This window comes from Leptonychotes weddellii, chromosome 1 (assembly GCF_054177405.1).
Source record: "Leptonychotes weddellii isolate Sample4059 chromosome 1, ASM5417740v2, whole genome shotgun sequence".
Classification (NCBI taxonomy): domain Eukaryota; kingdom Metazoa; phylum Chordata; class Mammalia; order Carnivora; family Phocidae; genus Leptonychotes; species Leptonychotes weddellii.
In genome coordinates this window covers 157,299,000-157,311,093 of record NC_138369.1, presented here as the reverse complement: position 1 = coordinate 157,311,093, position 12,094 = coordinate 157,299,000, and the positions used below count along the sequence as shown (strand labels likewise).

Genomic DNA, 12,094 nt, shown 5'->3' with positions numbered 1-12,094 from the left:
ACGCCTAAACATGTTAAAGACTCAAATAGCTTTCTTGATTTTTAGATTTCCTTTGTAAATTAAAAAAAAAAACAACAACCTTTTTCATAGATTAGCAAGATGTATGTTATAGGAGTTAACCAACAGGTCTATATAACTAAGCATAACATCCTAGATTTATCTTTAATAGCAGATTCATATAGCATTAGGAATTCTAAATATTTTGTTCATGATTCAATCTAAAGGAGATTGATAGCAAGTATGGAGACCTAACTAAATTTTAGTGATAACTTCGTATCTTTAAATGATCATGCTTTCTCATGAAGAAAATACCGATTAGTCAATGTATTACTAAAAATTTAAAACATTCATACCCCAGCTTACTTAAATATACATTAAACCAAGTTTAAATTATTTTAGGACATGAATTTTATTTTATTAAAATATATAAATTATACAAAAACAATTTTAAGGCTAAAACCCTATTTCATATACTTAAAATGATAAGTGCTCATAGAAAATCAATTCAGATAATTCTGCATAAATTATTAACCCATTTTTAAATTAATATTAACCACCATAGTCAAGATATTTGAGGTTATAAACGTTAAAATACCCATCTCACTAGACTATTACTTTGCCTCACATTGGCAGAGTATTATGAATTTCAGGTTGCTTTCATATCTGTTGCCCATTTGAGGAAAAGCACTGAATCTAGTTCTTGTTATTCCCATCACCCAACCCACAATCTGGCGCATTATATTCATCAGAAAATGTTTACTGAATTCACATAAAAGAATAAATGGAAAAACAAGTGATTTTCTGGCCCAATATCCTGCAAAAAGGTAACTATTTTTAACTCCCATTTTACATAAAGGAAATGGAGGCACTGAGAAGCTAACCTAAAAGGTGCTTCAATTTGAGGAAGTAAGTTCATTTCATACCAAAGTTCAATTATCTAGTGAATGGAATATCCAGTCAACTATTTGCATTAAAAAAAAAAAAAATCAATGAAGATTCTGGAAAGGAAGCTATCCTTGGGAAATGGAGAATATATTTCCACAACTTGTATATAAGAAACATACCACCAACCACCACATAATAGCTTATAAACATTTATTATATAACAGGCATAAGACTAATAAGGATATTTGTCAGAGGAGAGAGAGTGCACAAGCAGGGGGAGTGGCAGACAGAGGGAGAAGCAGGCTCCCTGCTGAGCAAGGAGCCTGATGCAGGACTCCATCCAAAGACCCTGGGATCATGACCTGAACAGAAGTCAGAGGCTTAAACGACTGAGCCACCCAGGTGTACCAAGACTAATAAGGTTTTGTCTTAAATTATTAGCTACCTAGCACTAAATGATTTCTAAAGTATATCTCCATATAATCTTCATTTCAATTCTGTCAAGCAGATGCCAAGAGGAGCACCAATTTTATGAACAGTAGGTCTGTAGTTAAGATGGTTACTGTGAGCTTCCAGAGCAGACTTGCCAGGTCCTGTTTGCTGTCATTTGTGTTCAGGACATCCATACTCACAGTGCTCCTGCTAGATGGAGGAGACCTGCTGTGGCCCTTACCAAGCAGATTCTAATAGTGTCTGTCCTGGAAATATCCAACATGGCTCTGCCCAGAGCTATGGGTTCCCTGCTAGATAGAAGCATGATGTTCTACCAAAATTCTAAAAGAAAATAGATAAATCCCAGCTTGAGTGATACCAGTTTATGCCCTAAGGCACTTGAGAGGTCTTTCTTAGGATGCACAGGGCTGGTCATTCCAAAACCACTCAGATGTTAAATATGGACCTCTTATTTATGGCTAAGACACTAACTCCAAGTGAGCAGAACTTCCTCTACCCCTGCTAATGGTTGCTGAGGGCTGGGATTTCAACCCTTCACCAAGGCAAGTAGTTCCAATTTTCACCTTAAGAGTTCTAAAAAAGGAAAACCACCCAGGCTTCTTTAAAAAAAAAAAAAAATGGATTTAATGAGATCAGACAAAAGTGCGTTATCCATGGTTAATCCTAGTTATTTTTTAGTCAGTAATGTTGCTTTCTCTGCTATGTCATGCCCTTACAGAACGTTAGGTAAAACCTCTGCCCTCCCATTCAGTCTCCCGTGGCTTTGTTTATTTATGAGAGTATGGTACAACCTGAATGATGTCAGACTGAGTTAACCAAACTTGCCCCAGGTAAGTAGTTTGTTCAGAATTACTGGTGTGTAGTGCCTAGAGTAAGGGATTTAGGGAGCCCATACTCATACTTAAATGAACTGTACAGGGATAGAAGTATTGTTTAACATTGGAAAACTCAAAGAGAATCAGTTCTTATTACTCTGTAAACACTGATTTACAACATCTGTATTCAGCTGAATGAAGGGATCATACACACATCAAATTCTGTTTTTGTTGTTTTTTTGGAACCCTGGGAGTAAACATCGCTTGGAATCAATCCCAGAGAAATGTGCAAAAGACTCTCCTTTTCCAAGAAGAAATTCTTTGTAAGTTTGAGACTATCTCTAATTTTACTTAGGGGAAGTACTAGCAGAAATTAAATTGAGAGTCCACATCTTATAAAACCTATGATTTTAATATGTTGGGAAAACTTAATGAGACTCAACAAGAGGCTATTTGCATGAGGACAGGAAGGAATGTATTGGAAAGAAATTTAGAAACTAGTCTAGGCAGGTGTGGTTGACTATACAGAAAGTATGAGAGAGAGGGGTATGAAGAAAGGACATTCAGGTTTTTCGACTGGTAGTGGTACTCAAACAAATAGAAAGATTAAAGACCCTACAAAGGATGAGAAAATGTAAGGGTGATGGAAATGATCATTTTGATCTTGAGTATGTTAAATTGATGTTCCTTTGGAAACTTCTTGCTCTGTAAGTAATTAGAAATATGTGTTTGGAGAAGAGATAAATTTGGTTCTGACCACCCTTGAAGACTTTCTCTCCTTCACTATCCTAAGATGCTGCGATTAGTCACTTCCTGGTCCAGTGAGTATTGGCTGTCCATACTGTACTTTGGAATGGAGACAGAGATATTTAGACTCAAATCTGCCCATCATTATTTCTTCTTCTACTGAAGGAATTTTAATTCTCCAGGCTTTTATTTTTCACTTTGGAGTTCAAATAGCTCTACCAGGTTGAAGTAAAATATGCAGATAACAGAATTGATCAAAATAACCTGAAGGAATAAAATATGACATAAAATCTTAACATAGTTGAAAGGTTAAGTCATTCACCAGAGGAAGAAAAAAACAAGTTTTGAAAAATTATCATAAAACTTTGCAAGTTAAAAAAAATGCATGTTTTAATGAAGTCTCAAGAAATCACATTTTTACTTAAAGTTTATAAATTCTTGTTTTATTATAATACTCTATGGTAAGAACCATAAAAATATATATAACTTTAAAAAGTGTTACTGTTATAGGAGTTTTAATACTGTAATATTTAGGGGAAAAAAGTATTATAGCTGTAACTTTTTGGTACTAGCCACCTCTGAAGTGACTGCAAAAAATGAAAAACATTATTAAAGACCAATTCAGGTGGAAATCTCCAGAACCAAAAGTATCTTTTGGGGAGAAGGGGAGACACTTGTTAGATCTCCACAGGGCAAGAGTTTGTCACAGGTTATCTGGCACTCTTTTTCCTTAAAATGGTAAAAGGCAACATCTCTCAGCTGGATTTCAGTGACCTTTTATCTTCTCTGATATAAAATCTACAGTGCAGCCAAATGACAATGATGTATTCATATTTCAGTGCCAGAAGAATGGTATGCATTTACAAACTAAGTAAATCAGCTAATTTAATCACACAAAGAAATTTTATAATTTCAGAAAAAACAAACAAGATATTATAGGCAATGCAATACTATAAAGTGATCGTCACAATAATTAAATTAACATGTGCTGTGTTCACCTTAAATGAAAGAATGCATAATCCTCTCTCCCACTCATATAACATGGCACAGAACACTTAAGCCTGCTACAGATTGGTGGGAACACTGATCCCTTGTGTGAGGAATAATTAAACTTTAGTAAATCACTCTAAAAGCTTATAAAAGCAAACACCAGAAGCTTATAAAGAAGGATTGTGAACAAAAAAAAAAAAAAAAAAAGAAGAAGAAGAAGAAGAAGAAGGCACTTGCTGGGGTTGATTTAAAAGCTGTTGTAGCTAAATTAAAAGATTTATAATGGAAATTTTAGCTACTTTGATATTCAGTATTTTCACCATATAATTCCTTTAATCGTTTTCAATTAATGTAAGTATGTGGTGCCCCTCAAAGCGTATTTACTCACATAGGGTATGTCTTATTTAATGTACACTAAAGACCTAAAAGCTTGCCTAAGATATATTATACAATGCTCTAAAAGGATATTACTGGCAGTCTCAGACTTTCTCAAAATGTTCATGCTCCTGGAACATGTGTCTCTCTACCTAAAATTCTAAATAAATTCTGGGAAAGGAAATTACAGAATCGGGGTGGTGTGGGGTATTATGTTCAACTGGATCTGACAAATGAGTTGCAAATTGTTTGCTTGTTTCTAGCTTTATAAGAATCACTTGGTAAGTAAATTGATAAGATTTTAAAATATTACAGTTTTGTAATAATCACTACTTAAATAAACTGATGCTAAAGATTGATATATGCTTAGAAGAATTTCATCAAGCAAAGTAGAGATGGAGGCTGGGAAATAAAATAGTGAGATCAAATAAGAATATACATACATATGCACCTCCAACCCAAATTCATACCTGTACACGCGAATGGGAATTCTAGTCATATTCATGATCTAGCAATTCTCTAATTCCCAGCCTCATACCAAGGCTCTGTACTTTAATTTGAATTTCATACTTTTATAGAAAAACTTACTAACACAAAAGAAGATTTAAAGTTTGTGCTTGAAACAATAAAGAGCAAATATGTTAGAAGAAAATGACATTAGTGTGGCGGAGGAACAACTTAGAGAATTCTTCTAGCATTTAAAACAAACAGGATATATGGTATTACAAATGCATATAAGAAGAATATCATAAATGTTCCTGAGGAAGCAACCAGGATAAACAGAAGTCTATTCAAAAATATAAGAGGGGCGCCTGGGTGGCTCAGTCGTTGAGCGTCTGCCTTCGGCTCAGGTCATGGTCCCAGGGTCCTGGGATCGAGCCCCCCATCGGGCTCCCTGCTCAGCGGGAAGCCTGCTTCTCCCTCTCCCATTCCCCCAGCTTGTGTTCTCTCTCTCGCTGTCTCTCTGTCAGGTAAATAAATAAAAATCTTGAAAAAAAAAATAAGAAAACACATTGAAGGTGGACTGAGATCTGAGACAAAAAGGCTCAGAAAGGAACATCTGCCTCCAGACAGTAAATGGAGTAGCAATTACCACAGAAACCAGCTCAGCTGGAAACAACTTTGAAGTCTGTACAATACAAACACCACTACTTAAAGGTACTGGACAGCTAGTGAGCATTGAATATAGGGCTGATTCCAGAAATGAGACGACTTTTTGTATCTGCTTTTCCTCAGGATATCTTCTAATTTGGGAGGCCACCAAGGGACTAAGAATGTGGGCTTTAAATAGGCAGAAGGTTCCTCATAAGGGGAAGAGAAACAAGCAAAACTGTAGGTAGTTTTACAAAGCAAGAGTTGAAGGTGGGCATTGGTGCTTCGTACCTATGGCTTTCTTTCAATACACTTTCTAATTCTGAAGCTATATGGGTAGGAGGCTAAAGAAATAAGCAAAACCTTTGTTTTCTATTGCTGCTATAACAAGATACCACAAATTTAGTAACTTGAAACAACACAAATTCATTACCTTACAATTCCACAGGTCGGAAATCTGCAGTGGGTCTCACTGAGCTAAAAATCAAGGTGTCAATAGGGCTGACACTTTTGAAAAGCTTTAGGTGCTAATCCATTTCTGTGCCTTTTCTAGCTTCTACAGTCTGTCTGTATCCCATGGCTCATAGCCACTTTCCGTCTTCAAACCCAGCAATGGCCAGTTGAGTCTTTTTCAAGATGTAGCACTTTGGTTCAGACTCTTCTGCTTCCCTCTTCCCCAGTTGTAATTATGCCGGGTGTACTTAAATAACCCAGGAAATTTTTCCAATTTTAATCAGCTGGTTAATAATTTTAACCCCATCTGCAATTTTATTTCCTGCTCCCCATGTAACATACCACATTCATGGGTTCTGGTTATTATAACGTGGACATCTTTTGGGGAACATTATTATACCTACCATAACCTCTGCAAATCAGAACAGAGTTTTCTGCTAAGGAGATAAAGACTAAACAGGATCTTCCATGGGAAGAAGCTCTAAAGAATACACCAAGCTGTCTACTGAAAACCTGAGGAAGTAGAATGTATCTCAGAAATAAAGGCCAACTAGAATTTGACTGAGCTTTGTCAAAACTGCAACTCACCCCCAATTCAGATCAGCTGTAGATTTGAGCTACTCAGTCTCCAATATGTCTAGGATAAAAAAGGTAAAACACTTTCTAGATGAAAATAACACCTTTTGGACCTGCTACAATTTGACACTATTTCTTACATTCAAAATTTACTAGACATGTTAAGAGAGAGTGCTATATGAGTGAAGAATTAGAAGGAATAAAAGAAAAATATGGCATCAGATGATCTAGATATTGAAATTGGCAGACAAAAACTTTAAAATAGCTAAGTCAATTGTGTGATGAAATAGAAATGGGTAGATTTATCACTAGTAAATTATGATTTTTTTAAAAAATCAAATAAAATTCCAAATACAAATTTAAAAATACATTTCAAATTGATGGGGTGCCTGGGTGGCTCAGTTGGTTAAGCGTCTGCCTTTGGTTCAAGTCATGATCCCAGGGTTCTGGGATCGAGCCCCACATTGGGCTCTCTGCTCAGCAGGGAGCTTGTTTCTCCTTCTCCCTCTGTCTGCCACCCTGCCTTACTTGTGCGCTCTCTCTAATAAATAAATAAGATCTTTAAAAAAATACATTTCAAATTGAAAATTTATAGATCCTTCACTGTAGAAGACAGGATTAGTAAACTGAGCTACAAATCGATACAAAATATCTGAACTCTCTAAATAGGTTGAAGAGAAAATATCTTCCAAAATAAAGATCTTTGTAGACAAAAATTTGAGAAAATGCATTATCATCAGATCTTAACAGAAAGAAATACTAAAAGGAGTTATTATGGAAGAAGAAAAATTATCTTAAATAGAAAATCAGAATACAAGAAAGAATAAAGATGAACAGAAAGATAAATTTGTGGGCATGCATAGATATACAAATGTGTACTATAATTATACATATAAACATTTTAATCACATTAGCAAAAAATGTAAAATGAGACTAAAACTTAAAAAGAAATGCAGAGAACCTCTATAAAAATTGTACTGAAGCCATAATATCTAGTCAAATCTAGGAGATATAAAACATGCTTTTGGAGGAATATTTACCATCATATATTATCATAAAATACCTATTTTTATTTAAATATTAAAAAATCCTTTGTAAATCAATGGAGAAAAAATTCAACTTCATAACATAAAAAATACTTATTACATAATTAAGCTAATTAAACATTAATCATACACATTAAGTTGAGTGAAAAAATCAGTACTTATTTAAAATAACACAAACAATATTTCTATCACAATGCATTAAATCTAGAAATTAAATAATAAAAATAAAAACTTCAAAAATCATTTTCCTAAGAAACTTCTCAATTCTTAGGGAAAGGGAGAACATTCAAAGTATGAATATACTGAAAATAAAATCAATGAAATTAAAAAGTTCATAAGATAACTACATTCATAGATATAACTAGCTTCATAGAAGAAACTTCAAAAATGGGAATTAATGAAGATAAATTAATCAAGAATTTAGAATACTAGAAAAAGAATTAGAATGTTAAGGAGGAAGTTGGAAGAAACTGACAAAATTAGAAATAATTCACAGAAATTGTAAATAAATCTAAAATTTGTTTCTTATGGGAAAACTGCTAACTCATTGGTGAACTACTCAATTTTTAAGTTAGACTATTTCTATGCAATACAAAATGAAGAAACCACAAAGGAAAAAAAAATAAGTTAATCCCACAAAGATTAAAATGTTTTCCATAAAGATTCCACAAATTAAAAAAAAAAAAAAAAACAATTGGAGAAGCATTACCAGTACACATAATAATATGATAAACAAGTGGAGCTCACCAGGAAAACTACAATTTAGTGACCAATACACATTTTCAAATAAGCTTAACCTCAAATTAAAAATTGCAAAGAATGCAAGTAAAAGATAATTTTTCACTCTCAAGTTGGCAAAGATTAATAAAAGTATTTGACAAAATTCATTGTGCTAAAGATATGAAATACTTGACAGCCCTGTGCATTATTCTGGAATTTTAGTGCCATGTTTTTGGAGGGAAATATCAACCAAAATATATCCTTTATTGCTCAAACCCATTGGCCCCCAAATTTTCTTTTAAAAAGTGTGTGTGTGTATAAATTAAAAAGTTATATATACATATATATATATTTTTTTTTTTTTTTTACTGAACAATTGCTTTTTAAGATACAGAATATCTATATAAGGGATACAGTGTTTGAAGCAACATTACTTGGAAACTCTATCAACACTAGAAACACTATAAAGAGGGAATCTTCTTTGTAGTATAGCTCATCCAAAGATTACTACAGGCATAGAAGAACCAAGTAGAGCTGTAATGAAAATGAAGTGAAACAAAAAGCAAGGTACGGAACAACACACACAATATAAATTGCAGTTTTGTTTATGTTAGATTTCTGGAAAGGTCTACAGGAAACCGCTGAGGGTATGTACCTGTGACAGTGAAACTCAGTTGAGGGGAACTGGAACGTTAACCTTTATTCTTCACTTTAAATGCTTCTGTAGCATTTAAAAATATGTACTACTTCAACAATACCAATTTCAAGAAAAAGAGAAATGAAGGTAAGAAGGCAGGATAGATTAAATTTTGTGTGACACGGGCGTTATTAGCTGGACGGTGTAATGAACAGATGTTGAAGGAGCTCCTTAGTGGTGCCATGCTGCTTCTGGATGCTACTTCACCCAGAAGTGTGGCTTAGTCTGTTATTATGGCAGTTATTAATATTCTATTATTATTATTGTGTCAGTTATTATTAACTGACAGACTAGTGTCAGAGTTTCAATGTGAAGTGGTACATGGAGATATGGCCCTCATTGATATGTACTTGTTTTATGGAAGTTAAAAGATTAATTAAGAAGAGCAAGGGATCAATAATAAATGTTTCATGTAGGCAAATACAGCCTCAGCTGGGGGCCTTGTCCTTGTACCTTCCTGTGTTATAATGCCTCGTAACCTTATATAACATTAAAACCTCTCAGAGAAACAGACCATTTTGTAACCCTGAGAAATTTAGTAGACCATGAAATTATGCCATCACCTTGGAGGCGGAACTGGTTGTAGTCAATTAGGTGTTAAATAGCATTTTCTTTCATTTGATTATTGGTTTAAGTGTTACACAAGAAAGAAGGACTTTGAGCAAAAATCTGCCATATGCCTATTAAAATGTGTCTCCACCCTCACATTCCAAAGACCCTAAGGGGGGAAAAAAAAAAGAATTCTGAATTCTTTTTGGACCTTTTTTTCCCCCAGAAACAGCATCACAGTTTTTTACACGACTGAAAATAAAAACAAAACCAAAATGTCAGTGCATTCTAGGTCATGGAGAGAACGACTACCATCACAACAAACTGTGATACCTCTAAAACTCAAAGTATTGTGTATTTGACCACTGAGCGCAAAGATTCAGAGACCGCGGAATGCCATTCCACTCTGGTGATGTAGGACCACAGATCCCTTTCCTTCTCCTCCCTTTTAGACTAGGGATGAAACCCTGAGTGAAGAGGAAAAGGAAGTAAAAAATCATTGAGAGGCAAAAGGACATGGCATGGGGAATATTTTATGATGAGACTTTGAATTTAGGCAGTTCCTTTTATGTGGCATGTGGAGGGGGGTGGTTTCCAACTTGAAGAAGCAGAGGTTGGCTAGTAAGTATTTATCCTATGCCCAAGGGAATGAGACAAGGGATCCAAGGGATCCTTTGGATTTTCTTTCTTTGTCCAATCCCTGTCATCAAACTAGGAAAGAGAGTGATGAAGGTTTAACAGTAAGAATGAATACATTCATATAAAACTATTTTTTTAGCCTTGTCCTTTTCTCCCTCAACCCAACCTCTACTGGTACTCCATAATAGGAAGAAGCCATTTCTGTAAAACAAATTTTGATAAGCAATATAAAATAGAATATCAGAGATCCAAAAGGCACTCTTAAATGACAAGTGATGCTCCCTAGTGAAGTGATAATTAATGATTGATTCTTGAGTGAGGCAAGGAAACTAATGGCCTATGAGTGGCTCAATGAATATAAGGTGAGGAGGGCAGAGCAGAATGACTCAGGACCAGGGAAATTATTTTTTTAAATTCTATGTGAATTAAAGAAAGGAGATATGAGGTGACCAGTGAACTTAGGACAAAGATCCATGATCCCGAGGGAGCATATTAAGTTTTGCTCTTGGATATGTGGTGAATTCCCACTATTCTTTTTATATGTGAAATCTCATTTAAAAATCATCACTTGCTAATGCATCGTGGTATTGAGTCTGTTATTAGGGTGCTGATTAGAGTAGCCATGTGCTTTGGAGTGAAGAAGAGACCATCAACGAGAGTGCTGTCACATTTTACACAAGGACAGAAGTTCTGTTCAGCAAAACACTTGAGTGATGTTTCCCTGCTCCTCCTGTTCCCAGACACAAATATTCTTTCTCTTTTCCTCCTCTTTCTGTCAAAGTTGCTCTGAAGAATGGATCTATTGGTCAACTACAACATATTAATTAAACAGTGTGTTCTCTTTGACGCCGTGTCACTTAAAATGTTACTTGAGGGGCACCTGGGTGACTCAGTCATTAAGCGTCTGCCTTCGGCTCAGGTCATGATCCTGGGGTCCTGGGATCGAGCCCTCTATCAGGCTCCCTGCTCCACGGGAAGCCTGCTTCTCCCGCTCCCACTCCCCTGCTTGTGTTCCCGCTCTCACTGTGTTTCTCTTTGTCAAATAAATAAAATCTTTAAAAAAAAATAAAATGTTACTTGAATCATGAAAAAAAAGGTACCTACCTACCTACTTGACATGATTCCAAGTATCAATGATAGGCAACTCTTCCAACAGAGTCACCTATTTTGGATCAGAAATCAATAAAACTTATCTATTCTATTAAAAAATATTACTGACAGCTTATTATCAAGCCGATACTAACTCAACCTATTCTATCAGTATTTTGAATTATAAGAAGATAAACAGTTGATACTGTTCAGGAAGAAGGGTTTGGACCTGCAGTGCACTCTGGAACTGAGAACGCCACGTGAAATTTACCAGAACACATCACCTCGAGGCCCCACTGACTGAGGGTAGATTTTCAGCATGGACACCAGTCATCCTGCAACCTTCTAATATCCTTCATACTGTGACCTTCCCATCAAGGCTAGTTATGTTAGAATTTTGGAATTAAACACCCATTTCACTCTCAACTTCATTTCTCAATGTCTCAAGTTTGTGTGATCCTGACTGTTTTGAAAGGGAAGTTTAGCTTCTTGTCTTTTCTCCCCTTGGGAAATTCTTTCCTTCCAGAACAGAAAAATATAAATTAACAATTCTCTTAGACACAGAGGACTATTTCATAAATGAATCACCTAGAAGTTCATTGTAAAAGACTAAGTTTGCAATGATTTTCTGACTTTGAAATAGAAAAAGAAAAAATATATTATTTAATTTCATAATCCAAATGTTCATGCTCCCAATGTGTCCAAGAAGGTGGATATTTAACCATTAGGGCACCACAAAAAATTCTTCCATTTTCTATCTGTAGATTAAGGCCAAAAGGAACTTTGGATTCATATTTTGGTAAGTAAAATCCCATTACTAAAATTGCATTATCCTCAAGGTGAAACACAGCAAAAATGAAATTAAGAACAGAAAGACTTAAACAGATGGTGAAAGTATTTACAAACACCACCTAAAGTTCTTATTCTCAAAATGTTAAGAAAATCATTTAGATAATCCATCTTCTGTT

General features: G+C 34.9%; 1 protein-coding gene across 1 annotated transcript in view; it reads left to right on the top strand.

Moving 5' to 3' along the window:
* Positions 1–11,552, top strand: part of LOC145716185 (uncharacterized) — a 112,053-nt gene extending 100,501 nt beyond the window's left edge. The window contains exon 3 of the mRNA XM_081798527.1: positions 11,315–11,552. Coding sequence (XP_081654653.1) covers positions 11,315–11,430 — 116 coding nt within the window. The 3' untranslated portion in view covers positions 11,431–11,552. The remainder of the gene's footprint in view (positions 1–11,314) is intronic.
* Positions 11,553–12,094: the final 542 nt, after the last annotated feature.